At 38.2% G+C, this 20,338-nt stretch overlaps 1 protein-coding gene across 1 annotated transcript in view; it reads left to right on the top strand.

Moving 5' to 3' along the window:
* Positions 1-20,338, top strand: part of LOC122813454 (E3 ubiquitin-protein ligase HECTD3-like) — a 699,643-nt gene that overhangs the window by 98,667 nt on the left and 580,638 nt on the right. Inside the window, exon 3 of the mRNA XM_044085769.1 lies at positions 19,492-19,584. Coding sequence (XP_043941704.1) covers positions 19,492-19,584 — 93 coding nt within the window. The remainder of the gene's footprint in view (positions 1-19,491; positions 19,585-20,338) is intronic.

Genomic DNA, 20,338 nt, shown 5'->3' with positions numbered 1-20,338 from the left:
TAATGTACCTACACACCATTATCCTGCTGCTGCAGTAATGTACCTACACACCATTATCCTGCTGCTGCATTAATCATTATCCTGCTGCTGCAGTAATGTACCTACACACCATTATCCTGCTGCTGCATTAATCATTATCCTGCTGCTGCAGTAATGTACCTACACACCATTATCCTGCTGCTACATTAATGTACCTGCACACCATTATCCTGCTGCTGCATTAATGTACCTACACACCATTATCCTGCTACATTAATGTACCTACACACCATTATCCTGCTGCTGCATTAATGTACCTACAAGACGTTATCCTGCTGCTGCATTATTGTACCTACACGCCATTATCCTGCTGCTGCATTATTGTACCTACCCGACATTTTCCTGCTGCTGTATTAATGTGCCTACACACCATTATCCTGCTGATGCATTAGTGTACCTACACATCATTATCCTGCTGCTGCATTCATGTACCTACACACCGTTATCCTGCTGCTGCATTAACATGCCTACACACCATTATCCTGCTGCTGCATTAATGTGCCTACACACGATTATCCTGCTCCCCTACTATATTAGTGTACCTATAAACCATTATCCTGCTGCAGCATGAATGCACCTACACACCATTATCTCACTGCTGCATTAATGTATCTACACACCATTATTCTGCTGCTGCATTAATGTACCTGCACACCTTTATCCTGCTGTTGCATTAACATGCCTACACACCATTACCTGGGGCTGCATTATTGTACTTACACATCATTATCCTGCTGATGCATTAATGTACCTACACACCATTATCCTGCTGCTGCATTAATGTACATACACACCATTATCCTGCTGTTGCATTAATGTACCTACACACCGTTATCCTGCTGCTGCATTATTGCACCTACACACCATTATCCTGCTGCTGTATTAATGTTCCTACACACCATTATCCTGCTGCTGCATTAATGTACATATGCACCGTTATCCTGGTGCTGCATTAATGTACATACAAACCATTACCTGCTGTTGCATTAGTGTACCTACACACTGTTATCCTGCTGCTGCATTAATGTACCTACACACCGTTATCCTGCTGCTGCATTAATGTACCTACACACCATTATCCTGCTGCTGCAGTAATGTACCTACACACCATTATTCTGCTGCTGCATTAATGTACCTACACACCGTTATCCTGCTGCTGCATTAACATGCCTACACACCATTATCCTGGGGCTGCATTATTGTACCTACACATCATTATCTTGATGATGCATTAATGTACCTACACACCATTATCCTGCTGCTGCATTAATGTACATACACACCATTATCCTGCTGTTGCATTAATGTACCTACACACCGTTATCCTGCTGCTGCATTATTGTACCTACACACCATTATCCTGCTGCTGCATTAATGTACATATACACCGTTATGCTGGTGCTGCATTAATGTACATACACACCATTATCCTGCTGTTACATTAATGTACCTACACACCATTATCCTGCTGCTGTATTACTGTACCTACACACCATTATCCTCCAGCTGCAGTAATTTGCCTACACACCATTATCCGGCTGCTGAATTAATTTGCCTACACCCCATATCCTGCTGCTGTATTAATGTACCTAGACACCATTATACTGCTGTTGCATTAATGTACCTACATACCGTTATCCTGCTGCTGCATTATTGTACCTACACACCATTATCCTGCTGCTGCATTAATGTGCCTACAGACTGTTATCCTGCTGTTACAGTAATGTACCTACACACCATTATCCTGCTGCTGCAGTAATGTACCTACACACCATTATTCTGCTGCTGCATTAATCATTATCCTGCTGCTGCAGTAATGTACCTACACACCATTATCCTGCTGCTGCATTAATGTACCTACACACCATTATCCTGCTGCTGCATTAATGTGCCTACACACCATTATCCTGCTGCTGCATTAATGTACCTACACACCATTATCCTGCTGCTGTATTAATGTACCTACACACCATTATCCTGTTGCTGCAGTAATGTACCTGCATAGCATCATCCTGCTGCTGCATTAATGTACCTACACACCATTATCCTGCTGCTGCATTAATGTGCCTACACACCATTATCCTGCTGCTGCATTAATGTACCTACACACCATTATCCTGCTGCTGCAGTAATGTACCTACACACCATTATCCTGCTGCTGCATTAATGTACCTGCACACCATTATCCTGCTGCTGCAGTAATGTGCCTGCACACCATTATCCTGCTGCTGCATTAATGTACATACAGACCATTATCCTGCTACTGCAGTAATCTGCCTACACGCTGTTATCCTGCTGCTGTATTAATGTACATACAGACCATTATCCTGCTGATGCAATAATGTGCCTGCACAGCATTATCCTGCTGCTGCGTTAATGTACATACACACCATTATCCTGCTGCTGCAGTAATGTACCTACACACCATTATCCTGCTGCTGCATTAATGTACCTACACACCATTATCCTGCTGCATCAGTGTACCTACACACCATTATCTTGATGCTACATTATTGTACCTACACACCATTATCCTGCTGCTGCATTATTGTACCTACATACCATTATTCTGTTGCATGAACGTACATATGCAACATTATCCTGTTACTGCATTAATGTGCCTACACAACATTGTCCTGTTGGTGCATTAATGCTCCTACACAACATTATATGTTGCGGCTGCATTAAGGTGCCTAGGCACCATTATCCTGCTGCTGCAGTAATATATCTGCAGACCGTTATCCTGCTGCTGCATTAATGTGCCTGCACACCATTATCCTACTGCTGAATTAATGTACCTACACACACTATTATCCTGCTGTTGCATTAATCAACCTATACACCATTGCCCAGCTGCTGCATTAAGGTGCCTACACAACATTATGTTGTGACTGCATTAATGTGCCTAAACATCATTATGCTGGTGCAATAATGTACCTCCACACCATTATCCTGCTATGCATTAACGTTTCTACACACAATTATCCTGCTACCCTACTATATTAATGTACCTATACACCATCATCGTGCTGCAGCATGAATGTACCTACACACCATTATCCTGGGACTGCATTATAGTACCTACACACCATTATCCTTCTGCTGCAGTCATGTACCTGCACACCATTATCCTGTCCTGCTGCTGCATTAAATTACCTACACACCGTTATCCTGCTGCTGCATTATTGTACCTACACACCATTATCCTGCTGCTGTATTAATGTACCAACACACCATTATCCTGCTGCTACAGTAATGTACCTACACACCATTATTTTGCTGCTGCATTAATGTACCTACACACCATTATCCTGCTGCTGCAGTCATGTACCTGCACACCATTATCCTGTCCTGCTGCTGCATTAATGTGCCTACACACTGTTATCCTGCTGCTGCATTATTGTAGCTAGACACCACTATCCTGCTGGTGCATTAATGTGCCTACACACCATAATCCTGCTGCTGCATTAATGTACGTACACACCATTATCCTGCTGCTATATTAATGTACCTACACACTGTTATCCTGCTGCTGCATTAACATGCCTACACACCATTATCTTGGGGCTGCATTATTGCACCTACACATCATTAAACTGCTGCTGCATTATTGTACCTACACGTCATTATCCTGCTGCTGCATTATTGTACCTACACACCATTATCCTGCTGCTGTATTAATGTACCAACACACCATTATCCTGCTGCTACAGTAATGTACCTACACACCATTATTTTGCTGCTGCATTAATGTACCTACACACCATTATCCTGCTGCTGCAGTCATGTACCTGCACACCATTATCCTGTCCTGCTGCTGCATTAATGTGCCTACACACTGTTATCCTGCTGCTGCATTATTGTAGCTAGACACCACTATCCTGCTGGTGCATTAATGTGCCTAGCGACCTTTATCCTGCTGCTGCTGCATTATTGTACCTACATACCATTATTCTGCTGGTGCATTAGTGCACCTACACACCATTATCCTGCTGCTGCATCAATGTACCTACACATCATTATCCTGCTGCATTAATGTACCTACACACCATTATCCTGCTGCAGTAATGTGCCAACAGATGGTTATCTTGCTGCTGCATTATTGTACCTATACACCATTATGCTGCTGGTGCATTAATGTACCTACACACCATTATCCTGCTGCTGCATTAATGGGACTACACTCCATCATCCTGCTGCTGCAGTAATGTACCTACACACCATTATCCTGCTGCTGCAGTAATGTGCCTGAACACCATTATCCTGCTGCTGCGTTAATGTACATACACACCATTATCCTGAGGCTGCAGTAATGTGCCTACAAACCATTATCCTGCTGCTGCATTAATGTACCTACACACCATTATCCTGCTGCATTAATGTACCTACACACCATTATCCTGCTGCTGCATTATTGTACCTACACACCATTATCCTGCTGCTGCATTATTGTACCTACATACCATTATACTGTTGCATGAATGTACATATGCACCATTATCCTGCTGCTGAAGTAATGTACCTACACACCATTATCTTGGGGATGCAGTAATGTACCTACACACACTGTTATCCTGCTGTTGCATTAATCTACCTATAAACCATTATCCACCTGCTGCATTAAGGTGCCTACACAACATTGTGTTGTGGCTTTAGTAATGTACCTACACAGCATTATCTTCCAGTTACATTAATGTGCCTATACACCATTATCTCGCTGCTGCATTAATGTATCTACACACCATTATTGAAAAATTATATTATGCTGCTTACTGTGATGGATTTGAAGTCTTCTTAAGATACTTAGATTTGCTGGCTGGATTCTGCTGAAATTAAAGTCTGGTTATATTTGCATTCACAGTCTGTTGCATACAGAAACTTGCAGAATATACACTGATGAGAGAATATACTTTGCAGCACCTATCTTTAAAAGCAGTAGCCAATAACTTTTATAATAAACCACACATAGTACTGTTCCACTTTACTTCTCATATAGTACAGATGATGTGAGAGATATAACATTTACCTCAGGACAAACGTGTCCCTACCAATACCCCTAACATAACTGGATTAATACAGATCTTTATATACAATTTTAGTCATGCACATACATATACATTTCCTCTTGGTATTCTATTTTGGGGAATTGTTCATCCTGTAGAAACAATACTAATTGTTGCAGATGATGACGCAAATGCTGACTTAATAATATTTTTAAGCTTCCTTGTTTAACAATGTCTTGTCACATTTTTGCTGAATTTATAAGAGGCCAGCTTTTCTGACAGTGTGAACATCCTGTATTCTATTTGGATCTTTGTATTTGAACATCTGTTCTTGTGCCAATGCTGATGTCCTGTTGCCCATTCTTTTTATATGCAGAAAAACATGTTTTTAAGGAAAACACATTGTCACAGTGTTCTTTAAAATCAGATTTTGCATTTTTGCTCTTGCATACATCCTGTTTTTAAGTCTGTAAGGGAAAAATGTCCATTCAGCAGATTCCTTATTTTCCAGGCCACAGTCATTTAGTATGGATGCTGATCACATATATAACTAAACTCTGTTTCTGCATTTAAGCAAGCTTTATTTTATACCTTATTTATATATTTGTAACAGAATTACTTTCAACCTTAAAACCCTGTTGAGCATAATCTTACAATTCCCTCTTATTTTAATGTACTTAAAACACTTTATAGTGATATGTATTTTTGATCACATTATATAGAAAACACATTAAGAAACAAAACCTTTAGTCTTCTTTTGATACAAGTCAAAATGCAATTTTACATAGTTAATACAATAATATACAAGTATTACTACCAAAACTGAATGTATTTAGCAACTTTTTCTTTTGCAGACCATTCTGTGAAAATATTTAATTAATTATGGGCTGTGTCTGCTTTCATTTTATTTTTTAACTTGATTAATTTATTCTTTTGCAATTGCAAAATTTAATTTATTACTTAGAACTGTTGCATTAACTCTTTGTAACTGTTGAATTAACTATAAGAGACAAGAACTATGTGCTATTGCAGGCAAGTATACACTGCTGAAAATGTACAGTTTCAATGTCATTTTAACCATAATATTGTGTTAATGTCTATGAACTTGCCCATTAACATCTTGGTAAAATACTGAACTGGGCTTAGATAATAAATATTTCAATGCAATTATTTCAGTATATTTAATACTTAAGGATTAAAAAAAAACATGATTTACGCACTAAAGAACTACCAAAGAACTACCAAAACCTCCAGGTTAGTGGTACTGCACGAAGCATCGGAAACCATCCATGTGCAACTAACAGTGTGCAAAACTGCCTTTCAGTTTGTAGCCTGCTACAGAACACCCTCCCTATTACAGGAACCCCAATTGGCATTCCTGAGAACACTGGAGAATATGAAGGTCTCTCCAAACACTATGTTATTGGGTGACTTCAACTACCCAAACATTGACTGGGAAAACTACTCAAGCCGAAACACCCTCGCCCAATGGTTCCTTGAATTTATAAACTCTAACGCAATGGAACAACTGGTCACCACTTCCACAAGAGGGAACAACATATTGGACCTGGTCATCACCAACATGGGGACTCTATGTTCCACACCAGAGGTAAACCCCTCATTGGTAAGATCAGACCATAAACAAATTTCCCTGGACATCCATATCCCGTCCTCAACCCCAGCCAAGGAAATCACTGTAAAGAATTTCTCAAAAGCCAACTTTGCACTTCTCAAGACTGAGGTGGAATCCTTCAAAGCCCCTGGGCCAGAGGATAATACAGCCCAATCCGCAGAATCCTTTACAAATGCATTCTATGAGCACCTGCAGGAATGCATGGATTGTGCTATCCCAAATAAAACCAAGACGCACTCCTCCAAAAACAGGAGACCGGTCTGGTGGACCCCGGCCATAAATAAGCTATACAACAGAAGTAAGAAGCTACTACATGACAGAGCAAAATCCCAAAAAGGGAAGGCATTTCTGATCAGTATTAGCAAGAAACTTTGATCCCTCATAAAATCATCAAAGGCCAGCTTTGAAAGAAAAATTGCTGTAGACACTAAAGATAATCACAAGGCCTTCTTTAGTTATATCAGGAACATGGGCGGAAACTCCCAGATATGCTCTGAATTGTTGCATAACGGTACAAAATATACCGAACCTACAGACATAGCCAACATCCTGGCAGACAGATTCAGCACAAACTTCCCCCTCCCTTCCCCCCCAAAGGAGCAAATGCCTATCCCAACTGAATGTACCCTCCCTGACATCACAGATGCACAGGTGAAAGCTGCCCTCTCCAAAGCAAAAAACACAGCATCTATGGGACCGGACGGTGTCCCAGGCTGTGTCTTACATGAGCTCCAAGAAGAACTGAACCCTCACGTTAAGTCACTGTTCAAACTTAGCCTTACTACAGGATATGTACCTAAAGAATGGTGTACAGCTACAGTGGTCCCACTCCACAAAGGTGGTGCTACAACGGACCCCGGAAACTATCGCCCTATAAGCCTGACTAGTCTGGTCTGTAAAGCTATGGAGCATATTATCATGGAACTCATAAACAAAGACATTGGGAGCCTCCAGACACTGGACCCTACCCAATTTGGCTTTGTTAAGGGCAGACCTTGCCTCTTAAACCTAGTTGATTTCTTTGAAACAGTTACCAAAGCCATAGATGAGGGCAAGGTAGTCCACACAGCCTACCTGGACCTTGCAAAAGCCTTCAACACAATACCCCACTCGGGCATCATAAATAAGCTTACCAGCTTAAATATCAACCCCTATATAACAAGATGGGTTGCAAACTGGCTCAGAGATAGAACCCACATGGTCAGAATCGCAGGTGCCATGTTTTTTGGAGTCCGAATCCAAACCAGTTACAAGTGGCGTCCCACAGGGCTCAGTTTTGGGACCTCTCTTGTTCAGTATATACTTCTCTGAGGTTCAGGCTAACATGGGGGGACTATGGATGACGAAGTTTGCAGATGACTGCAAACTGGGGGCCATAATCGAATCTCCAGCTGACACAAGCATCCTCCAAAAGGGTCTCACAGAGATGGATGCTTGGTGCCAGAGCCACGGCCTCAAGCTAATGCTAAAAAGTGCATAGTCATCCCCTTTGGGAAAAACAAGGTGCCCACAAATTACCACATATTTGGTAATCCATTAAGTACGGAAGAAGTAATTAGAGATTTGGGGACCAACATAGATAGTAATCTCTCCTTTGATAATCACATTGCCAAAGTGGTTAGAAAGACCTTCTATATAGCCCACCTTATCATGAAAGGGTTCACATCTAGATCAAGAGAGGTCATTGTGCCCCTCTACTCGTCACTCATCAGGCCCATAATTGAATACAATGCCCCCTTTGGGATGTACCTTACCCGACACCTGCAGCAACTGGAGAGACCCCAAAAGTACCTCACCAAGAGGATCATGGACCACAAACAGATGTCCTATGCAGCTCGACTAAAGAAACTCCAGCTCTACTCAGTTGCTTACCGTCTACTCAGAGGCGATCTATGCCTGACGTACAAAGCCATGTCAAACTCAGAATTAATGGACATGCTCCACCTCAAAAAATCCAAGTCCCTTAGAGCTACACGCTCCAGGGACCTAAACCACAGCACAAAAATAAATAGGACATGCTGGAGGGACAGATTCATTTCCCAGAGGCTCCCCTCACACTGGAATAGAATCCCAATTCATGTTAGACATAGCGCCTCACTGACCCTCTTCAAGCGAAATCTGGACATGTGGATGGGAAATCGCAAATTCACCCCTGGGATCTCTTCTGTGTCCCTGCTTGACAGAAGCACAGTAAACTAATCTTAAAAGGGTACCATCTGTGACCTACTTTACAGAGGCACAGTAGGCTAATCTAATAGGGATGCGAAAGCCAAATACACTCTGGCTAGGCTTATAAATGCCCTAGGGCAGATAGCCTAGTATCTACCTATGAACCTATGAACCTATAAATAATGCTATGTACATATTAGTCCATTAGCTGTATGAATACAATATTTTAATATAATTTTCCTCTAACTGGGGTAAAACCAGTGATATTACAACTTGACAAATTACTTTTGAACTTATTACAATGTATCCTGTACAGTATGTATTTACACAGACTGTTTGCTTTATATGCATTTCAATCTACTAGGTACCCTGGACCCATTTTTTTTAAAACATGGTTTTTCACACATATTTATTACTAGACATTAATTTCATTTGTACTGAATTCTTCTGCATTTGTACATACAAAGACTATCATTTGTACTGAAATATTCTGCATTTGTACATGCAAAGACTATAAAGTACATTTAGTCTAATCTTACACATTTAATAACATTAATATTAAGCAAAATCTTGGAAAATGTTTATGTCTCTTTAGAAATATCTAGTGGAATTGGCACCAAATGCATATGTCCTGTTATTTTAAACTACATACTCAGCAATTAGAAACATTCATGCTTTTTATACCAACATTGTTTTGCCAAAAACATATTAAAATAGTGAATAGTGACCAGTCTTGTTCAATTTTTTACATATCTTTACTCTCTCTTGTATAGCTGTAATAAAGCAATTTTAAGCCATCTCTTATTTTTTAAACCATCTCTTGTATAGCTTTACAGTTTAACAGGTTGTAAATACAATTTAATACTAAACAATACAATAATAACCATTATTAACAACTTGTAAAATATCTTATCCTGTCAGGTTTAATCCAGTTTACCAGTATTTCTAATACACTAATACCTGTTTTTTTTCCTCCCCCCTAAAAAGTATTGTCAAGAAGGAATGAGCTATTTCTTCCTGTAGCTTTATTTTAGACCCTTGTGCAGTACTGCTTATACAGTCAGTGTAAAACTGAGAGTGCCCCTCCCCTGTAGTATATTGCAGTATTGTTTATTTGCTTTAGAATGTACACCAGCCCAATACTTTGGCCACACATCTGCTCCACTAGCCTACCAAACTATAGACCCCTGTCTGATTTGATAATTTTTATAAAGCTTTTGCTGTTTATTACCACTAGTAGGTATTTACACCCTCCTGCACAATTGATTTGAACTACATGTATACTATAGACCATTTGCTGGCTGTACTTAATGCAACTGAGTTTTTTTTTTCTTTTAACATTTACTTGCAGATTATCAGTGACATCTATGCACAATTGTGACATTTTATTACAATTACCAAATAGTGTTGCCTGACTGCGGTGGTGGTGCTGTGGTAGCGTTGTCGCCTCATAGCAAGATGTTGTCCCGTTCGATTCTCAGCTAGAGCATCTTCTGTGTGGAGGCATAAGTGAATGGGGCATGCCTTAGTTGAAGGTTGTGCGTCAGGGCTGGTAACCCGGTACATAAAAATCCACTACCAATCATTAGCGGACCAGAGTTCTGCTGTGGCGACCTCTAACCGGGAAAGGCCGAAAGACACAAGAAGACCAAATAGTGTTGCCTGTAAACATTTTAACAATTATGTTTTAATAACAATGATGCTTTAGAAAAACTCAAGCTACTTGTCTGGCAATCAGTCTTGTTGCTTATCTTATCTTTCCAACATTTCCTGTAACTATTCATCTAGTCTAGGATGGTCTGAGGTCACTTGCTTTTCAGTTAATAAGTATTTGTGATTTGCATAACTATGCATTTATACTACATAAACAGACATTATTTTATAATTAGCTTACATGGATTTCAGTATTATTTATTTATTTATTTATTTAACTGCCCTGCCATTCATTTTACAAAGACTGTTTGACTAATACCATCTGTGATTTTATTTCTTTTTAAAATTCAGAAATTTAACTGTTTGGTGTGGTGTTACTATACAATTATATAAAAATTGTAAAAAAAAAACAAAATAGATATTAGCTTAACTAACATGTTTATATTTACATTATTTATATTTGCTGCTGTCTGCCTTTTGCTTTTGTGCATTGTAAACAAATGTACTCTAGATGAAAAGAAAAAAAACATGCATGTCAGTCTTGTATCTTTATTTAAGTATTTCAGTCTTGTGACTTTAAATCTTTACTCTTATTATTAACTATTTTCATTTAATTTTATGCACTAGAACAGTTTAGTGTAACTATTTTTATTTAATATTTTATACGCTAAAACTGTTGTGTACCTTTTGACTATGCTATTAGAATAGCAGTGATATGGTCTATTTTACTGTACTACTGATAAATGTCTTGCTTTAACTGAATGAAAGTAAAACATTTAAGAATAATTTGTCCGTACATCAGATCTTAGCATGTATGCTTAACCATTTTCAAAACACAAACATATTATAAAATATATTTATTTTGCACAGATTAGCTGTGTATGCAGGAAGTCCCCAGTCTCTGTCAGTTCAGCTAATTTATTTCCTTTATCCTGCAACTGCTGTTTAAGAATTTCCTGTAATGTTGAATGGTTCTTTCTGACATTCTTTAGTAAGCTGTTCTGCTGAATTTGAAACTCCTATGCACTTTTGAAAAGATGTATGTATAATTTGTCTAAGCTTCCTGAACTCATTGTGTCTGCCTTTTAAAAGTTTATTACATTCTTTTGTAAAAAAATGTACTAGAGGTTCTATCAGTAACTGATTTGACTCACATGTGGTGACAGGCCATAACTGTTCAACATCTGAATATAATAGAAACACTTTACCCTTAGTTAATTCTTTATCATGAACAGATCTGTCTTCACAATCTATTTTTTAGCAATATGATGCAATACTTATTTATGGCATAATACAGAAAATGCAGTTTTTGTTGAATCACACAATAAACATTTGTCATACCCCACATGGTTTGCTTTGAGATAACAGTCAAATATTGTAATACATTTGCATAATGCCTTAATATCAACCTGCCCTAATAAGGTTTTACATTTACTAATGTGTGGTGTATACCAACATTGCAATTTACTAAAGCTTGGTTTACTCCTGTATGAATTATGTCTACTAATATCCATACTGTCTAATAACATCCAAACTGTCTAATAATATGCACACTGTCTAATAGCATCCATACTAAAAATGTGACACAGAAAAAAGTCTTACCAGTTAGCAAGAAAACAGGTAATCAGGCTGCTGTTGCTGATGGCTGGAAATTTTTCAGAGTCACTTGAGAAGCTGGTGAAGCACAACAGGCAGCAGACTGCTGTACAAAGTAGATATCCACCTTTTCTTGGAGAATTTATGGCACTGCAACTTGAACTTCAGTCTCACTCCGGATGTAGACGTCTAAAAACTTTACTACTGCAAGCTGCATAAACTGGAATACTTCTGTTTAGGATTTACACATATGTACAAATGTTAGCTACTGCAATTTGACTGAAGTGACCCTCTGCATGGCTTACCATCACTCCCCCTGTGTTTGAATGCAGATTTTTGGTTCAAATGCAGGCTAGCTTGCCAGTGAAAAATTATATTATGCTGCTTATTGTGATGGATTTGAAGTCTTCTTAAGACACTCAGTCTTGCTGGCTGGATTCTGCTGAAATCAAAGTCTGGTTATATTTGCATTCACAGTCTGTTGCATACAGAAACTTGCAGAATATACACTGATGAGAGAATATACTTTGCAGCACCTGTCTTTAAGAGCAGTAACCAATAACTTTTATAATAAACCATACATACTTCTGTTACAGCTTAAAGTACTGTTCCACTTTACTTCTCATATAGTACAGATGATGTGAGAGATATAACATTTTACCTCAGGACAAATGTGTCCCTACCAATACCCCTAACATAACTGAATTAATACAGATCTTTATATACAATTTTAGTCATGCACATGCATATACCTTTCCTCTTGGTATTCTATTTTGGAGAATTGCTCATCCTGTAGAAACAATACTAATTGTTGCAGATGATGACGCAAATGCTGACTTAATAATATTTTTAAGCGTCCTTGTTTAACAATGTCTTGTCACATTTTTGCTGAATTTATAAGAGGCCAGCTTTTCTGACAGTGTGAACATCCTGTATTCTATTTGGATCTTTGAATAAGAACATCTGTTCTTGTGCCAATGCTGATGTCCTGTTGCCCATTCTTTTTATATGCAGAAAAACATGTTTTTTAAGGAAAACACATTGTCACAGTGTTCTTTAAAAGCAGATTTTGCATTTTTGCTCTTGCATACATCCTGTTTTTAAATCTGTAAGGGAAAAATGTCCATTCAGCAGATTCCTTATTTTCTAAGCCACAGTCATTTAGTATGGATGCTGATTACATATTACTAAACTCTGTTTCTGCATTTAAGCAAGCTTTATTTTATAATAATTATTATCACCAGCAGCCCAAGAGGTAAATCTTCCATTGCTAAAAAATAACTGGCAAAAATAAAATATGTACAAAAGCAACAGAACGAACCAGGCAGAATCCAGGCAAGAGGCAAAAGCACAAAAGTCAGTGTCGCTGTATAAGCACAAAAGTCAGTAATGCTGTATAAAAGCACAACAGTCAAAAATGCTGTATGAAATCATTCATCATTCATCATGGAAGGAATCCAAGAACCATGCAAGAAGTCTTCAAATAATAAAAACAATCCACAGGTTTAATAAAAACTGGTAAGAACTTTTGATGTAGAGCTTCTTCAGACCAAGTACAAACTAAAGGAATCACACTATATATACACATATTATCAAAACTTCATCCAATCAAAGAATGTTCAAAGTAATTAAAAAATTAGCAAGTAGCAGACACTTAACTGAATCATTCATCTGAAACGAATGAATGCTCATTCATTCAAATTTCAAAGCAGCAAGATAAGCAATACTAAAACACATGCTAAAATAGCTGCACTAAAATCTGTATAATAAAGAAAAAAAAAAAATATATATATATATATATATATATATATATATATATATATATATATATAGTAAATGAATGGTTACATAACGCTATGCTCTTAAATGAACTATACTAAACAAGAATGTATAAATATATAAAAATATATACAAAAATAAATATATGTAAATATACATACAAATATCATACAGTCCCAAAAATCATTTATGTAACCTTCTTTTCTTTAATAAAGGTTTAATAGAGGCTTTATTTTATACCTTATTTATGTTACATATTTGTAGCAGAATTGCTTTCAACCTTAAAACCCTGTTGAGCATAATCTTACAATTATCATGCTGTTGCATTAATGTGCCTACACACCGTTATCCTGCTGCTGCATTAACATACCTACACACCATTATCCTGCGGCTGCATTAATGTACCTACACACCATTATCCTGCTGTGCATTAATATGCCTACACATGATTATCCTGCTCCCCTACTATATTAACGTACCTATACACCATTATCCTGCTGCAGCATGAATGTACCTACACACCATTACCTGGGGCTGCATTATTGTACCTACACACCGTTATCCTGCTGCTGCATTAACATACCTACACACCATTATCCTGCGGCTGCATTAATGTACCTACACACCATTATCCTGCTGTGCATTAATATGCCTACACATGATTATCCTGCTCCCCTACTATATTAACGTACCTATACACCATTATCCTGCTGCAGCATGAATGTACCTACACACCATTATCCTGGGGCTGCATTATTGTACCTACACATCATTATCCTGCTGGTGTATTAATGTACCTGCACACCATTATCCTGCTGCTGCATTATTGCACATAAACACCATTATCCTGCTGTTGAATTATTGTACCTACACATTTTTATCCCACTGCTGCATTATTGTACCTACACACCATTATCCTGCTGCTGCATTAATGTACCTGCACACCATTAACTTGCTGCATTAATGTACCTAAACACCATTATCCTGCTGCTACAGTTATGTACTTGCACACCATTATCCTGTCCTGGTGCTGCATTAATATACCTACACACTGTTATTCTGCTGCTGCATTATTGTACCTACACACCTTTATCCTGCTGCTGCATTAATGTACCTACACACCATTATCCTGCTGGTGCATTAATGTACCTACACACCATTATCCTGCTGCTACATTAATGTACCTACATACCATCATCCTGCTGCTACTGCAGTAATGTACCTACACACCGTTATCTTGCTGCTGCATTAATGTGCCTGCACCTCGTTATCCTGCTGCTGTAATGCACCTACACACCATTATCCTGCTGCTGCAATAATGTACCTACACACTGTTATTCTGCTGGTGCATTAATGTACCTACACAGCATTATCCTGCTGCTGCAGTAATGTACCTAGCACCACTATCCTGCTGCACCACTATCCTGCTGCTACAGTAATCTTGCTACACACCGTTATCCTCCTGCTGCATTAACGTGCCTACACACCATTATCCTGCTGCATTAATGTGCCAACACATCATTATCCTGCTGGTGTATTAATGTACCTACACACCATTATCCTGCTGCATTAATGTACCGGCTCACCACTTTACTGGTGCTGCATTAATGTGCCAAGATACCATAATCCTGCTGCATTAATGTACCTACACACCATTATCCTGCTGCATTAATGTACCTACACACCATTATCCTGTTACTGCAGTAATGTGCCTACACACCATTATCTTGCAGCTGCATTAGTATACATGCACACCATTATCCTGCTGCTATATTAAATGTTCCTACGCAACATTATCCTGAGGGTGCATTAATGTGCCTACACACCATTTTTCTGCTGCTGCATTGTTCCTACTCACCATTATTCTAAGGGTGCATTAATATGTCTACACACCATTATCCTGTTGCTACATTAATGTACCTACACAGCATTATCCTACTGGTACATTAATGTACCTACACAGCATTATCCTGAGGATGCATTAATGTGCCTACACACCATTACCCTATTGCTTTATTAATGTACCTACACCATTATCCTGGTGCTGCATTAATGTGCCAAGACACCATTATCCTGCTACTGCATTAAAGTATGTAAACACCATTAACCTGCTACTGCATTAATGTACCTACACACCATTATCCTGCTGCTGCATTATTGTACTTACACGCCATTATCCTGCTGCTGTTTTAATACATACACACTGTTATCCTGCTGCTGCATTATTGTACCTGGCTCTGGATCCATATTATGGAGAGGGACCACCATGGTCTGTTTCCTTATAGTGCAGACAAAGCAGGCAAAGAGACATTAAATGTGTAGAGTATCTGCACTGCTGTTCTCAGTTGTGGTGAGAAAACAACTGAGTATATTATCCAAGCCCATGGGTCTAGGGTTTTTGATTTTAGACAAGGTTGCCTCTGTCTGGACCTAGGTTATGTTTGCTGGGGTATTTAGGGGTTGTAGGACTAAAGCAGCCAAGTGTAATGGCTTACTAATATTAGTGTCAGATTTACTCACAAGGATGTTGGCAGTATCTTGCAGTTTAAAGTGTTCCATTTACCTTAGGGGTGATGCAGTCTTGGGAATCACTTCAGTTTATTTTTACATAACTCCAAAGCGCTTAATGGCTATAACATATTCTGATTTGGTAGCGAGCTGCAGCTCATAAAAGTCCTTGGTTTTATTTATTAATTGTAGAATTTATTTTTAATCTATTGAGCCTAGTGTTGTTTGAATCTGAATGGAACCCTATATATTTTGAGAACAAACTCTCATTATCTTGTGCAGTTTGTTTATTTTAGAATTCTGTCACTGAGGTTTATTTGTTGAATCTCCCAACAAATTTAAATCTTATGGTGACAAGGATGGTAAAGAACTTATCAAGAATGTTCTAGAATTGTTTGAAGCATTCTCTTGCTATCATTTTGGCTATTTAGGGTGTGATCCCAGTTTATTTTGTAAAGGCCTTGTTTAGTTTTTTTTTACAATAGCCTTTTGTGATGTCACTTGAAGTTGTGCCATTGGGAATATGTGTAACCTGGGTTTTACTGTGTCATGGTCTGACTTTTCAAATGATAATATTCTTGGTTACAGTTGAGTAATGTTTATGGTTTGCTGGATGATAGTAAAAATATTATTTCCAATGGTAGGTTTTTTTGCAAGTTTCTCCAAGATGTTTCAAGTTTATAAGGTCCCATATAGGATGCAGGAGATCAAAATAGGGGAAGCTAGCTACCTTCACAAAGAACCCAGTCATTAGTACAGTCCCCCAGTAGTTAGTGTTGGGATTTCTCCTGTTTGTGATCTATTTCTCTGCAGTAAAAGCCAATACCAAAGCACTCTGGCTGACTAAATTTGTAGATGACTGCAAGATAGGAGCAGTCATTAAATCTGTAAATGACTTACCATCCTGCAGGAACGTTTGTCTCAAACAAATAAATGGTGCTAAAATCATGGACTGAAAGTAAATGCTAAAATGTCCATTATTGTATTCTTTGAGACGTCAGGCATCCTCATGAAACTACCATATAGACAATACACTCCTTAGAGATGACACACTTATTTAGGATTGGGAACTTATGCAGACAGTGACCTAACTTTTGCCGAACATGTATCTACTGTTGTAAGAAAGTTCTGTATTGCACAATTTATAAACAAAGGGACTGTGTCTAAGTCTAGGGATGTCATTGTTCCTCTTTACTCAGCCCTTATTAGGTCAATTATTGAGTATAAAGGCCCCTTTGGCATGTATCTGTCCAAACATGCAACAAGTGGAATGCCCACAGAAATATCTTACTAAAAGGATAAAAGGCCTAAACAACATGTCCTGTATGGACCGACTCAGAGCTCTGTCACTATACTCAGTATCCTTCAGACTGCTAAGAGGTGACCTGAGTCTGGAATACAAGGCATCCTCTGACCCAACATTGATGGATTTACTGCACATCAGCATGTTAAATGGCATCAGAAATACTCTTTTAAATGGATCTAAACCTCTTCGGCAATATCAACAAAACAGTTTGGAGGGAAAGGTATAGTTTGCAAAGGATACTATTACTCTGGAATAGACTTCTCATCTATGTTAAACAAAGCTCATCTCTGTCTATGTTGAAGAAGAACCTGGATCAGTGGATGGGTATTAGAAAATTGACTCCAGGAATGTCTCCTGTACTACTGATGGACAGAGGCAGCTCCTACATGTTTTACTCATGCATGGGTTCCCTCATATTATCTATGTTATGACCCAACTTATGCTCAATAGGGGTAGTATATAATTACTGACCATGGGATTAGGAAGGACAATCTAACACCAAAGGGGATAGGTTAATTCAAGCACCAAAAGGGCCTTCAAGGGCAGCTAGTCTAGTACTTATCTATGAACCTATAAGAAGGCAGTGTGTGTATTTGTTAGTGGAGCTGAAGTTGTCTGTTTTGATAGTGGGGTAAATGAAATGATACCCTTAAATTATTGTGCTCATTTAGATTGTTAGTTCTTCATGTTTGGTATGATGTTTATTAGGTTCTTTAGCAGACATAGATGTGGTCCAGTACCATCCAGACCTGTGATAGTAATAATCTAATAATATTAATGGTTACAATGGCTTCTTTTCTCTAGAACTTGTGTCAAAAATTGAGTTGGTTTGCATTTAGACATTTATGTATGGAAACCTACCACTGACTCCATAAGACCTGGATGAGTTCAAAGTGTTTGATATAGCGGTCCTTTAGTCTTGCTTTAGAGATAGTACAGATTTCCACATCCTCCAGTGTTAGATGAGACTCAAGGTTGCACATTTTCTTGTTTAGGCATCTAGCAATATGGAGATCTACTCTTCCACTGTTCAGCTCTGTTGGTTGTCAAACTAGAATACCCATTAGCTTTACATTATTCATTCGTACAATTCGTCATTGATCTCCTTCTTGTTTGTTCCCTGTGGATTATAACCAATATTTTATTTCCACATCCTAAATTCATAGAGGCCATTTTGAGTCATATGTTTTTGTTATATGTCTAGTACCAGTCTCATCCATGAATAAGTCCAGACAGGGGTTATCTTGGAAATACTGTGTCCCTTTGCAATATATAATCAACTACACTGCATGCCGCCAGTAGTCCTAGCCGTCATACATTTTCCAGGTGCGTTGGTAGTGAAGCTGTACATTTCCAGTGATACAGGCCATTGAAAATAGTGCTATTTACTATCTGCTCCTCTCGTAGGTTGCAACAGTTATTCTTTCCTTCTGGCGTGTTCTTCAAACTGGTCATAAAAGAGGAATGGATTACTTGAGAAACCATAGAATGAATGAGACTAAGGGCTTGAATGAAGGAAGCTGGAGTAAGTAAAGGACTGAGAAGCGAGTAAGTGATTAAAAATGATACATGGGATCTCACCCCCCCCTCAAATTGGTAGGATGCCATATGATAACTGAAAGCTGGAATAGCGTCAAATTATACTTGTGGTCATTAACAGTGGAAAGGGAAAACTTTAGCAAACTAAGAACTGAAATAATGTTGAATACATTAAATATTTTTGAACACCCACATTTACCTTCACTGTTTGTATCCTGAATTAAATTATATGTTCTTAGTTTTTCTAATATTTTTATCCTTTGAAGGTGGGAAGAGGTAGTGGATGCAAAATACTCCTATTCCATTGGGCTGAAGAAAAAAATTGTAGAGCTGGATGAAGTGGCAGTGGAAAGGATGAGGTAAACATATCAGATATTTTGTTTTCTAGATGAACTATATTTTTGTGGTATTTAAACAGGAAATCAGTGGTGCTACAGCAAAGAGAGAAAATATTCTTAGTATTGCACAATTATTACAATGATTACTTTCTTTTGAGTTATGATTTCCTTAGGCTTGTTTTTTTGGACCAGTTACTTTAGTATTAACAGTGTGTGAATTACCACCGGTGAGTGTCTTTATAGCTCGGTACCTATCTGAGGTTTGGATGTAACATGATAAATGCAGGTTCAGATTATCAAAGATGTAGTTAAGATAGTGTTTTGGTAATCTCTGTCTCTGGAGGTAAGAAAGACATTTCCGCACTGCTTGCTTACCTTAGAAATTATACAGGAAGTGGAAGTAGCAGTGGTTGTGATAATGAAAGGATAACAAACATAAGTTTTTGCAGCTGGGTGAGTCTGAAATATTCATGCTTCAATAAAAGTAATGTGTATATTTTTATTAATCCCTTGTTCTTATTTATAATATTTAATAGGTTGTGTTTTTCTGTTTATTTTTGTTTTTGAATTTTCTTTGCCACTTGAAACATGAAGAGTTCTCCTTCTGATACTATTACTTACAACACTACAGCTGAAATTTCTTCTGTTTATGAATATCTGCTGCCTCCTAAACTCATTGCAGTTTTTTTCTTATTATACAATTTAACCAGAGGATGTTAAAACTGTAGGTAATTAAACATACCGCAGATTATGAACAAAACCCTGATGACAGTGA

The sequence above is a fragment of the Protopterus annectens genome, chromosome 10.part0, assembly GCF_019279795.1.
Source record: "Protopterus annectens isolate FY-2018-M chromosome 10.part0, PAN1.0, whole genome shotgun sequence".
NCBI lineage: Eukaryota > Metazoa > Chordata > Ceratodontiformes > Protopteridae > Protopterus > Protopterus annectens.
This window is presented reverse-complemented; position numbering and strand designations above follow the sequence as displayed.